Genomic DNA, 16780 nt, shown 5'->3' with positions numbered 1-16780 from the left:
TACAGTCCTCTAATTACCGGGTATTTACCTGGTAAACTCATGGTAACACAAAAGTGTTACTAGCTAATTACCATTGGTAATAAGAAAGTAAATACAATACCTAGTAACACATTTTTGTTACCATATATTTACTGGGTAAATAGCTAGCAATTACCCAATAACACGGTATAATTTACCATATAGTTACCAGGTAAATGCCCAGTATTTTGGCCATAGTTTCATTGTATTTACTTTCTTATTACCATTGATAATTACCTAGTAACACTTTTGTGTTACCATGAATTTACCAGGTAAATACCTGGTAATTAGGGGACTGAAAAAGAAAGGCCTATCAACATTTTCTGGTGCAAGATATCATTTGGCACATTTTGAATGATTTGTGTGAAGTGATGGTGACAAAACTGGTTATTTCCAAAAAGTGGTGCAAATGACACCCTTACTCTCACACACCATATTACACTCTGACAAGAGTAAATGTCAGTCAGTTGTGTTTTATAATCATCCTCCACAGTAGCTGACAACAACTTATTTTTGGTGCACAAGGACAGTGGACTGTCATTTGTAGATATTCACGTAAAAGAGGAAATGTTGCTGGCATGAAAACACAAAATAGCTTAACATGTATTTATTTCAGAGGGACTTACAGTGATGTTCAGTCACAGCTACATGAATGGTCTGAATTTTCAAATAATAATAATAATAATAATAATAATAATAATAATAATAATTTCAGTGAAATAGTTGCTCGACAGCTTTTGTATTAAAAAACAAGTTTAAATTGTTACAAAAAGTCCTCCATACTTGTGTTATTCTTTCAGTTTAGACACTTTATTTTACTTTCTGTCACACTGTCCACCTGACCTTACTTTCGGAGTAGTCCAGTTTTGAGGGGAGACAAAGAACTACAAGCACCGGGAGCGTCATTTCCGGTGGAATATTCCAGCGGGTTTATCCTTGGTCTTAAAAAGGACGCGCTGAAAGAGCGGCTGTGAAGCTGACAGGTAAACGTCCCGGTGAGGTGTTAGTGTTCTGTTGACAGCGTAGCATCTTTAAACACAAGAGTCAGTTAACAGCAAACAAAAAAAACCCTAAACAACAGTCTGCGAAAAAAACAAAGACAAAGACAGAAACGTTTGTTCTTGCGCAGTTAGACGTCTTCACTGGAATAATCTAGAATTTGTAATCTGTGGAGGTCCTTTCAGGTAAGATGAAACGCAATTCCTATGCGTGGTTCATTCATCCTCACATCTATATCGAATACGTATTTAAAAAAAAAAAAAAAAAAAAAGATGGATGATTTTGTTGTGACGCAGTTGCGCCTCTTTTTTCCATCCTGAACTGCAGTGATGTTAGATACCGGACACATGCACCTGTCCACATCAGCTGACTGTTATTTATCAGCGTTCGGGTTATAATATGAGCTGTGTGGGGGTCTCTATGATCAGTAACTACGAGAGAAATAGAGGAATGTTATTATGGTGCGGACAATGGCTGACCGTAAACGCGTCGCGCCCCCTTCTATGAAAAATACAGGGCTGCACTTAGAAAACAGATACGACTTTCACTTAAAGAAACAATTTCTTCATGTATAACGTTTGCCGAATTAACAAGCAGGCTCCAATTGTTACGAATATGTTGTAGGCAGCGTTTCACGACATGTGCAGTTTCTTCTAAAGCAACAGGTTTCAAAATTGAGTGTTTTTGTAAGGGAGTCCGGCGAAGATGTGACAGGCTTTTTACAGCGATGCCGCGAAGAAACTGACACTTTTTACAAGGAAAGAAGCATCGGAATGTATTGTAGTTAATGCCGAATTTACAAGGAGACATCAGTGAGTTGAATATTGTCATAGCCGTTTTACAAAGTTGATTTAATTTCTAACAACTCTTAAAAGCACTCGATTTGAGAGGGAGTCTGGGATATTTCCGTTGCTAGTGACATTCATCACACTTCATTATAGGTCCATATGAGTGACACACACACACACACATGCTTGCTCAAGGGGGAAATGTTGGGTCTCTGTAAATAAATCAATCAAGGAGTGTGGTTTATACCTGCTTAATTTGGAAAGTGTCCTGAGATGACTTTTGTTGATTAGCCATTGTCCATTTTGGTGGATTAGAGACCCCCAGAGATCAGTGATTTTACTGCTCACACCTGCCCGTTGGCTCCCACGTAACTCGAAGCCCCTGGTTATTTTCATGGCTGCGCTGATGTGTTTGTGCAGAGGGACGTCGGCCCTCATAGAAACTGGTGCTGAGGATGGAGCGTTACACATTGAAGCCTCCTCTGAGCAGCTGCAAAAAGGGAAAAAGCAGCAAGTGGTTTCGGAAGCAGAGTCATCAATTTAGAATCAAGAACGATTTGAGAATGCTTAGCGGGGAAAAAATGCCCGAGAACCAGGCCGCTGCCTTATTTGAGATTTTACCTGCACGCTTTCTGGAATAAAAGACAAGCAAGACATGAGTTGTTGTTGTTGTTATGCACACGGCCTTTAATCTAGATTCAGCAGTCATGTGATCGTCCAGCTATCAAACAAAACAGGTGTAACATTTTGAATTCAACTCTGAGACTTGCATTCAAAATGTTACCAAAAGTAACAGAAAGTTTCGGAATAACCTTTAAATGTGTTACTTGATTATGAGTATGCCTTCAGCGTACGTCACTTTAACGTTGCAGCGGGTTTTAAATACACTATAAAGTCATGCAGCTCATGAAACTTCGTTGTCGGATACTTGTTGGTTATATTTTTAATTATTAATCTGAAAACCACAAGTAACCAGTAACTACAGTAAAGTGGAAAGAAGAAAGTGGTACAAAACGGACGAATCTCTAACCGAGCACAGCTCCTGGTTAAACGTGCTTATGGTAACTTTCCACCACTGTGTAACAGTAGGCTAAATTTAAATGCCTTTTGGTTGCCAGGCAGTGCTTAATTTGTAAATCCAAAGGTCCTGGCGCTCAGAACAGGCGCTTGTTCTGGCAGGTCAGGGGGAGTGAAAAAAGTCAGGGGGCCGCATCATAAATCCACACTGACCTGTCAGCACATCGGACGATGGCTGTCGTTGCACACTGAGCGTAATTGATTTACATTTATGAATCAGAGAATTCGCATCGATCCCTCAGAATCACCCGGAGAAGTGCGTAGTTTACCAAACTCAGTTCTGTGCAGTCATTCTGATGTTTACACGGGTTATTATTTATGGTGCTGCGCTCTCACCTTTTATTGTACTGCCTTGAGATCTGTATGTCTTTTTTTTTATCATCCTGTACTCAAAGGTACAGTCACACTCAGTTTCTCCTCTGTGGGATTAATAAAGTATTTTGTATTTTATTGTAGAAACAGCTGATTTATGCTTCTGTTTGCGCGCTCCCTCCCTCTCTCCTTCGCTCTCTCCTTGACTGTCCCTTCACCTCTACGTTTTACTCTATTCCCTCTGTAAGTGACGTGTTCTGTCTGAATTGTGCTCACGCACACACGTCTTAAATTAACCTCCATACTCATGTCATCGTTTCACGGCACAAACGCCCACTCAGCTCGCGTTTCGTGCACAAAAATCGCAGCTATAATTACACTTCGGGCGTTACTGCGTGGCGTGACTGCTCCCTCCATCTCTTTTCAAAATCAGCCTGCAGAATAGGCAAACAAGCGATTTTTGAGGAACTTCAGTGGAAAATAAAGGAAGGACAGGATGTATAACATTAAAAATGATTCAAAATGTATTTGATAGTGACCAAGGTTGTGCTGGATCTTATGAAATAGTCATAAATAGTATTAAAGAATAGTAATGTTCATTGTTCAGCTGCAGCAGAAGTTTATAGTAATTTGTAAATGCTTGATAAATACTGTGTCGTTAATCTAGAAATTCATTTGGATGGACATGCTAAAGTTGCAAAAAATGATCACTGATCTCATTAAGTGTTTGTAGGATGCTGATGTACTTATTTTCTTTATTTACTTTACACGTCACTGTAATTTTCAGATAATCAAGAATGTATGTTATCGGCTGAACATGTGTGTTATTAACACACACAGCTCAATATCATGTAAGCACATTTCAATATTTCTATCTTACAGCTGTTGTGAGCCAGAGACAATCATGATCCTCCTGACTCCTTCCTCCGGTACGTACTTGTTTCTCAATCTCATCTCGTAAATCTGGATTAATGCGCACCTGCATGGGCATGCGGGTGCCAGAGATTAAAGCCGAAGTTATCCCGGATCAAATTAGGGGAAGGAAAAATAGCGGTCTGTGTTCTGGAAGGTTCTCGGGTTGACAGAATAAATACAGGATGGATCGCATGTAGGGCAGATGATACAGCAGCGGTTGTTATAAAAATTCACACATCATTTTTTATGCGAGAAATAATGAATTATCACAGCACACACACACATCAGTGTACACTGTACATAGTTTACACGGATTGAGGATGTTTATTGTTTAATTGTTGGATCATTTTATTGTGAAGTTACACCACAGATTCACAAACCTAACAGAAGTGGAAGGAATACATTTTATATGACTTATAATACATTTTTTACTATATCTCCTTATCACAAAACCCACTTAACACCTTTAAAAGCAAAATAGTTTGTATTGTGCAGCCGGCTCACCTCAGATTATCCTCATTATGAACTGTTTTGCTGCTTTTTTGTTGACTCTTTTAGTCGTTACCAGGTAACATAGCAGGGTATTACATAACAAGGGCCTTCCCATCATGCTTTGCACTCATTAGGCAGCAATCCAGAAATAAACACTTGCTTGAAATTGACAATGTGTCTGGCTCTGGCCTTTATTTAGTTACCAAGACAGTGCATTAAGTGTTTTGAGTGTAGGAGCTGCGACCCCACAGACTTTTGTAATTCACACGGAGCTGCTGTGTGGCTCTCTAATCGTATTTACTGTGACCGGCGTGAATTAACCTGATTATTCATCTAGCAAACTTGGCCATTTATATGATTTTCCAGAAGAATCAACTGATGTGTTTAGTTTTTTTTTTTAATCCATGAAACGTTTTCAGATAGCGATTCAAATGTAAGGTTGTAACTTGTGTTTAAAAGTAAGAAACTCGACTAAGAAGTAAAACGCATGCTGTCAAGTTAAAGTGTGAGTTATTGTTGGCTTTTTGTTGTGTCTCATACGCTGTTTTCTTTCAGATGAAGAGTCTCTTGAACTCGCCTGGCTTTGGAATCACAGGAAGTTCAGGGTGAAAAACACTTTCAGGGTTGCTTACTGCAACATTTAAAAAAAAAAAAAAAAATTAAAAATAAAATTTTGTGCATCTTGTCTTGGACAGTACTATGACTTGAGAGAAAGTGATAAGCTCACAAGAGAGGAGGCCGACAGAAAACAAAGATTTTCTTTGTTTGACTTCAATTAAAAAAAAAAAAAAAAAAAAACTTCACAGCTTTGTGGGGGCAGAGGCAGTTTTTGGCTGAAGTGAGGCACTGTCAGCAGTCATTCCATCTCGCTGACAAAGATGTAGCTTTAACGTTGGTTCATACCGCAAATTTTGTCTTCAAACTATCAAGCAAACACGGCTCAATAAAACTATGACTATTGGCCATAAAACCAAATGCAGTTTAGCATTTAAATATGAACTGCCTGTCTTAAAAAACAAGTCAATCAGGAGAGGTTGTAGATTAATCTTTTACGCCACAATCTCTGCTACAGCCCAGGCTACAGTGTTATGAATAGATCTGAAGAGTTTGCTCTGTAAGTGCTGCTGCCATGTGCCTGTCTCAGGTCACTAGGCTTGATCAGCGTTAACAGGCTCATTGATCTCACGTCTGGTATGTGTCAAAGCAGTAGGTCCAACTCACTCTCACTCTATAGCCAGTGGTGTACAGCTGTGGTCAGAAGTTTACATACACCTGTAAAGAACAAATGTTCATCATGGCAGCTTTCAGTTCCAGTGATTAACTACAGCTCTCATGTTAAGAGCTACTACTTTTTCATCTAAAGATATTCACGAAGTTTGGTTTAATAATTATTTTATCTTAGGTCTTTTGAAAATATGACCAAATCTGCTGGTTCAAGAATAAACATACAGCAACTTCAACGACCAATTTACAGATTTTCTTTGTAGCATGGCCTCTTAGCTTCTTCTGAGTGATTCTGATGGATAACAGCTGATGACTATTCTGGGCCCATTTTAATACGGCTTGGTTGATACACCCACTAGACTCAGCCACAAGCACCACAGTGGGAAAGACCACACCACACCTACTGTCAAACATGGTGGTGGTAGTAGTATCTTGCTGTGGGGATCTGGTGCTCTAAAGAAAGTACATGGAATAATGAAGACGGAGGATTATCTCCAGATTCAGCCATCAGCCAGAGGATTGGGTTTTGGATGCAGCTGGTTGTTTCAACAGGACAACGATCCCAAACACACATTAAAAAGTGGTAAATGAATGGCTAAATCAGGCTAGAATAGAGGTTTTAGAATGGCCTTCCCAAGTCCTGAACCCCTGTGGACTGTACTGACGAAACAAGTCCATGTCAGGAAGTCAACAAATTTAGTTGACCTTCACCGATTCTGTCCAGAGGAGTGGTTAAAAATTAAACCAGAGGACTCTCAGAAGCTTGTGGGTGGCTATCGAAAGCACCTAACTGAGGTAAAAATGGCCAAAAGACATTTAACTAAATATTAGAATGAGTGTAATGTATATTTTTGAGCCAGCAGATTTGGCCACATTTTCTGAAGACCTGTAAAAAAATCATCATTGGAACTGAAGACTGCCATGACAAACACTTTCCTTACAAGTGCATGTAAACTTCGGGCCACGACTGGATGTGGTAGTCCCCTGTATTCATACTGTTCCCCACACCAGTATTTGTGCATATCTTCCCCCCTGCTAAGATCACAATTGCGTGCTAACACTTCATATGCATCGTCTTCAGACATTGTATCCTTTTTGATCTACGCTTCTCTTCCAAGTATTACCTATTGATTATTAAAGTTAACTACATGTCATTGTGGCCATTTTTATTTTTTTTTTTGTAACAGTTGAAAATATGTATAATATGTCTAGCGTAGAGATATAACTGATAAGCTAATGTTGCATGCTGCAGGCTGCAAATGAATGAAATGTACAGTAACAAATGCATTTTACTGATCTGAAAATGGATGAATGTATCGTAAGGTCTGTCTCCATCCAATAAACATACGTCTTGGTAAGTGATGCTTCTTTTACATAAGACGGGGGAATCAGTTTTAAAGTAATATTATGCTTTAAAAGAGAAAAAAAAAGGAAAAAAGAAACATATGCAGACATATGCTACAATATACTGCAATATGAATTTCCATTAGATGGTATAAAGAGTAGTATTAAGGTTATGATTTTATTTTTTTTTTTGTGCACATTTCTACTCTCAGTTCAACTGAGGTTTAACTGAAGCTTCAGACATATTCCATCAAAAGCTGGTATGGTCGCCGGATCACAGTAGGGATTTAGTTTTTGCTTTTGCTTCTTAAATCTCAGCATAGGTTTTATTGACGTAACACGGACAACTACTAACTGCTGTTACTTTGTGGTCTCAGGTCTCTTTCAGTGCACCAACAAGCTTTTTCTGAGCGATCACGCCACGGGACTGCAGATCAAGGAGTTTGCACGTAAAAATGCAGCCAATGCTCTGTCAGTTGCCAACATGGTCATGGGCATGGCCTCCATTCTCAGCAGTCTGAATGGGTGAGCGAACACAACTCTATTGGATGGTAACTATCTGAAAACGTCAGGCAGGCTCAGCAGCTGCAGGATGGACAAAGTCATTTCTTTTTTCTAAGTAAAGAACAAACAAACTATAAATCCAAATTGATAATAAAAATTTAGGACTTTAGGATGGTTTCCCTTGGGGCCAGAACACGACATCACTGGCTGAAAAAACGTACACCCAAATCAAAAACAAACATTTCATATAGAAAAATCAGCAGCAGTGTGAAGCAGTAAAACAAGTTTACACATTAAAAAACATTTAAATAAATGAAAAAATGGTCTTTCAGTATTGTTTATATAGAGGAACTCGTTTTGGAAAATATTTGCACAGTAGACGAGAGACGAATTTCTGACCCCATTTAAATAGTGTCATGAATTACACATAATGTTAGTCAGTTTAAAGATTATTTGACTCATTTTCTTTTTAATATTGAAGGTCGAGAGAGAGACAGTTTGTTGTAAAGATACTTAAACACCATTTAGTTTTGTGTAAAACTCAATCGTCTCCTCAATATACGTCACCAACACCGATGGCTGTCACCTTGCCTCAGAAAAAGGACTTAAAAAAGGAGAAAATCACAAACAATCCGGTCATATTGACAACTGCAGTTATATGAAAAGAGAGTTATTTGAGGTATTACGGGACCGGTTCTTCCAGGTTTCTGTTTTTGGTTTTGGTGAGCGTTCAACAACACAACATCAATTTGACTTCACCGTTTGGCTGCGTCATCTCTCTAGTTTTTTCACAGGCTTGTACTTCATTGATTTTTGTTACAAGTTGTTAAATTATCCTTTTGAATTGACAGTCATCATATGTCGCAGTTTATTGAAAAATTCAAATGTTCCACCACTGTACATGTGTTTTCTAAAGTAAGGTCCAAAGAAGGGGAGGGACTTCAGCACTCTATTTAAAATGTGGATTTCTCTCATTACCAGATGATGATAGGCACATGCAAGTGCATCACAAGAAACCTGACTTGATGTTGAGATGTTAATTCCCTGTTATTTCACATCATTACTAACCCAGTTGAAGTCTACCCGGCACTAGTTCAAACCCTTTTCCAGTTGTGAGAATGTGCAAATATTTGACCCTTTGAAACGCGTTGCTGTCATCAAATACCTAAACCTAACAGTCACTCTTTTGCTCAGGCACCATCATGCTGCATGTTGGCTGGTTCTGATTGGCTACCTGCTGGACTTTGCGGATGGGGCAGTTGCCAGGCGACTCGATGCCTGCTCCGCGCTGGGTAAGTGGAGTGTTGTGGTCAAAAGCTCTGACCAGAGATAAACTTCATCTGGGGTGTTGGCAGTGCTCGCTGCACAGTCCTTTGTCTGGATTTTCTAATTTGGCCGCACGAGGTCACAAACAAAGGAAGCCAGTAGAATTGAACTCCGCAGCTGAAATACTAGGGATAGTCTTACAAAGTCTCCAGGAGAGGAATCATACATTTTTAATGTGATGCAATTTGAGCGTTATTAAATCAGTGTCTTTTTAGCTATTAGCTGAGGGTTTGGGGTTGAGATTTGCATTTGTAAGGCATGGCATCCCCGTTTCTTACCCCCGCCGAGCTCATGCAAATGCACAGCATGCAAAATGTGCTGGCTGTGGCTTGTTTTTCAAAAGATCACAGCACTGTACCCTATATAGTGAAAAATCCAGAGGCACAAACAGCTGTTGTAACATTGCAAGTTTTTTCCACAGCCCAAAATAACTCCCAGGTGCATCACAATACATCGGTGGCTGCGCATTTCTGGAGGCTTTGTGTCCCGACGGGGGTTTTTTCTGCATGACTTTGCAGGTGGATGTTGTTGTGCCCCCCCACGTATTTTGTCAAATGAACAATCACTTTCTGATTAAGCAGTCTAATTCCACGGGATCACGCTCCAATTGTCTATTTTATCCTGTTGCTTTGGGTTCTCTGCATATCTGAAATTGCTAAAATTGTTGACCCTGGGCTGTGGAATTCCACCTCGTTCATTTGAGCAGTGGCCTGAATCACCTCATCCTCATCTGCTGAAAACATGCTCCGTGCTCCTGGGATAAAGGGACAAGGCAGCGGAGAATGTTGTTTATAGAATGTGGCTGCCTGTTGGGCTGACACTGAAATTTCCACATGGAGATGTCACATGTCACTGACATTGGCGGTGACTACGCTGGAGAGATAACGTATCTGCACTGGCTTTCATGGACATTAAACTCATGACTAAGGCGCTGCCAGACTGAAAGAAGTTTAATAATAGGACAGTTGGTGTTCACATGTAACCATTCTGAAGCAGAATAGAATATTTGTAGGGTGGTTAATGTCTGTCAGCAAGTTCCGACACCAGCACTATTTATATCTCCCTGTCAATATCAAGGGCCTTTTATGAGTCTTGTTCATATTCAGGTGCCAAGCTCGATGACTTTGGTGACTTCACGACCTTCGGGATTGCCACGTCGTTGCTGTTGAGGACATCTGACCTGCTGGACAACATCCTGTGCATGTGTTATGTCCTATCTGTGTTCACCCGCCTCTGTTTCTTCTCGAGTGGTAAGTTCTCAGGCACGCTTCTTTTTATTCGTGTCTGTCATTAAACTGCCACGTTGCTTTATTCTTCTTTGGTTCATAGGGATTCCGTTTGTGTACCGCGGCCTGCCCTGCATCTACTCCTCAGCCATCCTGGCCAGCGCCTCTCTGCTGTCTGGAGGCAACATGACCATGCTGCGGGTCCTCGCAATGGCCATGATCCTCTTTATGATCAGTCAAAACTTCTACCCTCATGACAGAGTGCTGGAGTCCCAGGCCTGGAAGAAAGTAGTCTATGCCGGAGGTAAAGCAATTGAAAACAAATTCAGTAGGATTCACCTCTCTCTTTGTCTTGAGCACAATTGCCAGAATTGATGGTTAAAACATAGAAATACATTTTCACACATAACTTTCTTACTTCATTCAGTGATTTGGGTATAACTGTATCATATTCAGCTGCACTTGTTGCTAAAGTAACTGCTGACTATTGATAACCAGCAGCTTCCCAATGAACATCTCCAGACCAGGGCCATACGCAGCCTTAGAGAACAATGACGGAGGTGATTTACAGCGGTAGCTTTGTTGCTACAGTAACTGCTAACTGCTGGTAAATGTAGCTGCTGTTTGCTAGTTAGCGGTCCGACCACCTTGTTACTGTACTCCTGTCATCAACTGGCGAATCCTTTTACCATGAAGTCTGGTACATTCATGTTTCCCTCCAGATGAATTATGATAACTTGATTATGATAACCAACATCAGATCAGAACCTTTGGTAAAAACTAAGGACATTTCCCATCAGCCTCAGCTGTACTTTGTTTAGCAATTATGTTAGCATGCTGGCATGCTCAATAAAGAAAGTGAATATGGTTGACAGACCTGGTAAACATAAGCGTGTTAATTGTCAACAGGTTAAATGCGGACACTAGCATTTAGCTCAAAGCACTGCATCCTCACACTGCTGCTAGCAAGACTGTAGAATCCTGTCCGTTAAGTATTTATGGTGGACATTGCACAAAGAAGAGATTATGCAATATTTATTATCGGATTAAATCATTCTTTCAAATTACAAAATTGTTTCACTCAACCTTTTTTCTCCCCCCCTAGGAGTCGTGATGGTGTTCTGCTCTTCCTTCCCGCCTGCATGCTTGTACTACCTGCTGTGGTCTGTCTCCTACATTTTGTTCCCGACATCTCTTTGGAGCAGTAAAGTGTAAAAGGGGTTCTGGCCTTTTCCAAAAGTTGCAAATAGGTTGCGGCCAACCTGGCCCATCTGAGTGAGCTGAGGCTTCCTGCCATTGAGGGTCTGAGCTGAACATGCTCATGCACTACAGGCCAACACTTGCTCAATCTTTGTTTTGATTTTTTTTTCTTAATTATTATTGGTAAAAAAAAAAAAATGCAAGCAGAGCTCGGATGTTCTGTATTTAAAAAAAAATCAACAATGCTCATCAAATCAAAATACAACACAAAAAGACAAGCTAGTACCCACCCCCAACCCCTGTATTTGGTCTGGTCCTGTGCACTCACTATCAAACCGTAAAATGAAATAAAAACAATGGAAACATATGATAGGGTATGAAATACAATTAGGTCCAGATTAAAGTTATCAGCAATTGAATATCAACCACCACATTTGAGTTGAGGTAAGGTCTCTATGGAGTTTTCCCAGATCTCTAAACATTAGTTAATTCATTGATCTATTGTCTATGTGAGGGGAGGTCAGAATTCCATTTGACTAAAATGCATTTTCCCAGCTGGCAAATTGAAATGCTCAACCGAGTTGATTAATTTGATTTGTTCTAAGTCTATAGGGTCCAGTGAAATATTCCTTTCTATAGGTTAAATTAGTATTTGATTCAAAATATCTGCAATCATTGGGCAAAGCCAGATCCTATGGAAAATATATGCATTTATAATTTTACATTTCTGCCACCCAGGTTAAATATTGTTAAATGTAACACGTGTATAGCAAGATATGAATTGAATTAGTTTGCCTTTCCTGGAGATTTAAAAAGTTTGTGCTAGTCAGCGTCATCATGTGAACAATATGGATCTAACTCCCAGTTGGTGTTCTGTGAAAGGACTTTATTATTCATGACAATTATTGTGGAGAATATTGTCAAAAGCTGATGTGAATACTGCTACCATAGCAGCTGAGGGGAATACTATAAGGTGTGTTTGATTCGACACAGTGATGTATTCGCAGGTAGCCACTTAAACAGATTGTACTGAGGTTGTATTTTCAGGGCAGTTACTTGGAAACTAGAGAATATACCTTCTGTGTAAAGGTCCTTAACTATTTAAAGCCTTTATCCAAACAATGTTTGAGTCTGTCCCTGTTATGGGATATGGGTTTTTTCGATAGTGAAGTATTTTAAAGGGTGACCCTTTAGATTCAAGAATGAAATGGAAATGTAAAGTGCTGTGTATAGTTGGGTTCTTGGTAATTGTACTTAGTTTGTATATAATACCCAAAAAAGGGAACAACATTCAGCAGAGTTGTTTTGCAATTCTTGTTTTTCTGATCTTCTTTCATTCTCTTCTGATTGTGACCAAGTCCAAAACGGTCTGAACTGTGATGCTGTGATGTCAGAAATCCAATTCTAATTCTTCCAATTGAAGTCACAGGTAAGTCTAATCATCTTTAAAGGTGAAATTTGATGTGATCCACCAGTCTGCCAAACCTCTGAGTATATTTTATCAAACTATTTCCTGACTCAGATTCCCAGTTGCTTAAAAAGTAAGCTATTTAATTCTATAGTATAGTAATAGTATCCCACCTGTAGTAAAGTTAACTTCAGAGCCTGATGATGCACTGTTTTCTGTTAGCACTGTTAGTATTGGTGGAAATTTGTTTAGTGGGTCCTTAATGAACAATAAGAGGTCATCGGCATAGAGTGAAACCTAATGAAACCTGAGGTGAAGCCGGACATCATTGCCTACAGACTCTCAAGAGAAAGACAAGATTGGACAAAATGCTTTCGTTTAGAATTCTAGCTGTTGGAGCCTTGAAAATTGTTTTGATATATGAAGTGTAGTGTAAGTTTATGAATACATAAAGTTATGTATCAAAGAGAAAAGTGGGTTTGATTTTGTCACAGCATGCATTGAGAGAGCTAGTATATAGGTTCTTCTCTTTTCTGAGCTGAATTGATTATGTATCAAACAATCGACAAACAAGATGGGAACCTTGTCTGTCTACGTTAAACCCAGTCGCCAGAATAAATGTTAGCCAAGTATGTTTCTGCAAAACCATAAATAGGCTCAAACTAGACATCCTTATGTTGCATCTTTACATTAGTTTTGGGAGAATTTTCTATTTCTATGTTTGTCACAATGCTGCGCTTATGCTCTTTTTAGGTTAAAGCACAAAAACCACTCGGTCCTGGTGAGGACACCATCATGGTTTGGCAAAAAAAAACTAAAAATTGGATGGAGATGCTACTACTTCCCATGAAAAATGTGTGGTTTTGGTCCAGTGGTGTGACATGAACTGCGTTCGGCAGGCTTCTTGGCTTGTGATAACAGTGATGGCTAATAAGCATACTGTATTATGTAAACATGATATGCCACATTTGGTGTAAGTGTCAACCGTGGACGTATCTGTGATTTGCAGAAACATTAACTGCTAAAATTTAAGTCTGCTTAGGAGAAGGTAAAAGCTGATAGCAGATTGATCGGCCGATATTATATATATATTGAAAATGGCAATTGTTTTTTGTTGGTGAAAGCTGGACAGGTACAATTCAGTAATCTATATCTATATTTTCATGTTTTTATTCCTTTTAAAAATATGACACTGTTGAAATTAAACAACCTTTGGTAATAACTTTATTAGAATTGTTGAACTGAACATTCTGGTCCTCTCTTTCGCTCCCCTAGTCCGTCTCGGTGCTAAGTTACGGTGAAACTCTGGCTTTGTAATGTTAGTAACGTAAAGTAACTTTAGAGATGTGCATGACACAATCTTTAATTTGAGTTGAAAAGCTAGCAGTAGCTGTCTGTTTGATATTAAACAGTCATTTAGCAGATTAAATTGTAGGAAACTGTTCTAATACAATGGACTATGCACTGTTCTGTGGCTGAACTGGCCAGGATTACCTCCGTTGCGTGTCCCGTTACATTGTTAAATACAGCTCTTAAAAACCATTAATGTTCTTACATATTCCCAGCGTAAGGAGGATCCTGAAGTGTGCAATTTAGTTTCAATAATGGCTGGATAGTTACGCGACGGGACTATTTGGAAGAGAGAGCGCCACATTGGTAAGTACAGTGTTGAGTAACGTAACGTTAACGGAACAGTTTCTTTTCCTGGCAGCCTTCAGTTCCCTATCCCTATCGTGGACAAGGTGACGGTGTCGTGTTATATATGCGAGACTAGATAACTTGTGGGGAGAATAAACTGAAAACGGGTCAGATGAGAGAGGTCTGGCCAACCTTTAACGTTACCTCAAGACCGCAAAGATTTATCGTAGCACAAACTTCCCATCCCTATCGCCAGAGTAATGCGTGGAAGGTATTTCATGAAGTGGAAAATTACTTTATGGAAAAATACCTCAAATATAACGTAAGTCAGAAGTGACATTAATTAAAGTCGTGTCGCGTATTTGTGGTGGCTGCATATCTAAAGTTAGCATATGGCAGTTACTTGTTTGTGTCCGTTAGTTTACTTAGATTAAGAGGGAGATTAAGAGGATTTAGATATTTTCAGAAGTGGCCCACAAATAACGAAGATTGACTCAGAAGATAGACTCCATGACGTACATCCCCGCGTGGTCGGTGGAGGCTGCGCAGCCATCGGCAACTATTGGAGCCAAGTTTAACTGATAATGATAGTTTGTCAAAGGTCAGATTAATTGGCAGAACCAATTAATCGGTCGACCTGTAATTCAAACTAAATGGCCTTTAAGAGGCACAGTTGTGTTTATCTTCACTCAGTTTGATTAAGAGTGCTTGGCAGTTGATTATATGTGAAGGGATTTATCATCATGTAAAAGGAGATACCTATTTTTTTATATCCCATTGGGATGCCATCATAGTCTTGCAATTTAATGTTTTGTTTGTGATGAGTTCAACGCTTGATAGAGCTCTGATAAATTCGCATCAGCATCACACAGTTTTTGGACTTCTAGCTTAAGTTTAAGTAAAAATTACACTTCCTTCATTCAACCTTTGCGTTCATGCGACTGCTCCAAAATAGAATGACAGGGAATATTAATGTTACTGGGAAGGATTAACCTTCATGCTGTCTCTTGTCTTCGCTGCACTGACACTGAAGTCAGGGGTTGGGTGGCTTGTTCTAAAAACTGAATTTTCATCAGGGTTTATCTCCTGCGTAATCTCCCGTCTTTATTAGTGATCAAATCTTCTCTCCATGTTGTAAACACGTGGCAGCAGGGAAACAAAATACGCACCAATGATTTCAAAGGAAACAATCTCTTGAGTTTTAATTATTAAATTTAAACTAGCCTCTAACTGTTATATTCACACAAGCAACACAACTGTGAACAATGATGCCCACAGTATTGAGCATAGCGTAATGAGTAGTGTACATAGACCTTTAGTCTCTGAATATACAACATAACTTCTCGCCACCATTTTTTCGAGATTCAAAAAATTCCATGTTGTTTCTGGCTTATCTGCAACACAATGACGGGCATTCATAAAGCACTATGACCAGTCTTGTGTTAACTGACTGTTAATGTGTCCATCAGGATTGGGGTCACTTCACTTTCACAACATTCAGGTCAGAATACGAGTTTTCCTCACTTGTTCCATTTTGTAGGAGTCTCAAAAGCCAGTCAGTTCAAAAAAATACTTTGAAATATGATTGTGCCTTCATTCCTATTGTTTGATCTGCTGTTTGAATGTATGTTTTTAATAAGCTGAATTGAAAGTCAATGGACCCCAGAATGGCTTCTGAGTTACTTTTTTTTCCCTTCTTTTATTTAGTTATTAATACTTTTTACCAAGTTGTGACTCTGTCTAAGAGATGGTATAAGCCTATTTTTTTGATTTTATCGCTTCATTGTATGTTTTCAGTCTACAGCATTCAGTTAATCCATTTGTTCTGACAAATGAAAAAACCTCGTCAGAATTGTTGTTTTTGTTTTTTCGGGGGTTGAAGAATGACAGATAACTGTGTTTCTCCTGTTTTCATGTTGAACTGGATCATCAAATAAAAATAGAAATCCAAAACAAAAAGGTCTCATTTCTGTTTCTGAGATTTGGTTTGATTTGTGGATTTCTGGCTTTTTATTTTACCACTGTGATGTCAAAGTGACCATTGCCTGAACCTCACAGGATACCATCAGTCATTTTAATGATTCCTGTGTAGAATTAGGGTTGACAGATATAAACCAGCCTCCCACCATACAGATGACCTGTATCCTGAGGGAACCAAGGCCACCCTGATACAATTGCTTGCAATCACATTTCACTTACCACTTCCGGCTCGACTCAGCTGCGATGTAAATCTAACATCCGTGTGAACAATAATTTACTCTCCTTTGGTCGCTGACAAGCGGTGTAGTAGCATTGGTCAGTTGGAGTTT

The 16780-nt window shown here is 39.3% G+C and overlaps 1 protein-coding gene across 10 annotated transcripts; it reads left to right on the top strand.

The window, feature by feature from the left end:
- The first annotated feature begins 881 nt into the window (after window positions 1-881).
- Window positions 882-16430, top strand: tmem269 (transmembrane protein 269). Of its 10 annotated transcripts, none has more exons than XM_030422017.1 (8): window positions 903-1001; window positions 4077-4123; window positions 5157-5206; window positions 7547-7694; window positions 8868-8965; window positions 10106-10249; window positions 10329-10529; window positions 11331-16430. In XM_030422017.1, the coding sequence occupies exons 4-8, from the start codon at window positions 7654-7656 to the stop codon at window positions 11438-11440; spliced, it is 594 nt and encodes a 197-aa protein (XP_030277877.1). In that variant the 5' UTR covers window positions 903-1001; window positions 4077-4123; window positions 5157-5206; window positions 7547-7653; the 3' UTR covers window positions 11441-16430. The 10 variants fall into 10 exon arrangements, 9 of the variants coding, with proteins under 9 accessions (XP_030277870.1, XP_030277871.1, XP_030277877.1 ...); XR_003984552.1 differs by lacking the exon at window positions 5157-5206 and having other exon boundaries at window positions 916-1202; window positions 11331-12854; window positions 13587-16430; XM_030422018.1 differs by having other exon boundaries at window positions 917-1202.
- Window positions 16431-16780: the final 350 nt, after the last annotated feature.

Source organism: Sparus aurata, chromosome 7 (assembly GCF_900880675.1).
Source record: "Sparus aurata chromosome 7, fSpaAur1.1, whole genome shotgun sequence".
In the NCBI taxonomy this organism is placed as follows: domain Eukaryota; kingdom Metazoa; phylum Chordata; class Actinopteri; order Spariformes; family Sparidae; genus Sparus; species Sparus aurata.
The sequence above is the reverse complement of the archived record's forward strand: the minus strand, read 5'-3'. Positions and strand labels throughout refer to the sequence as shown.

Bases quoted from the DNA above. Each gene is read 5' to 3' on its own strand.
- tmem269 (XM_030422010.1), top strand. From the start codon at position 4,099: ATGATCCTCCTGACTCCTTCCTCCG. The intron at 4,124-7,546 runs GTACGTACTTGT...TTGTGGTCTCAG, and splicing joins CCTCCTGACTCCTTCCTCCG to GTCTCTTTCAGTGCACCAAC. The intron at 10,530-11,330 runs GTAAAGCAATTG...CTCCCCCCCTAG, and splicing joins GAAAGTAGTCTATGCCGGAG to GAGTCGTGATGGTGTTCTGC.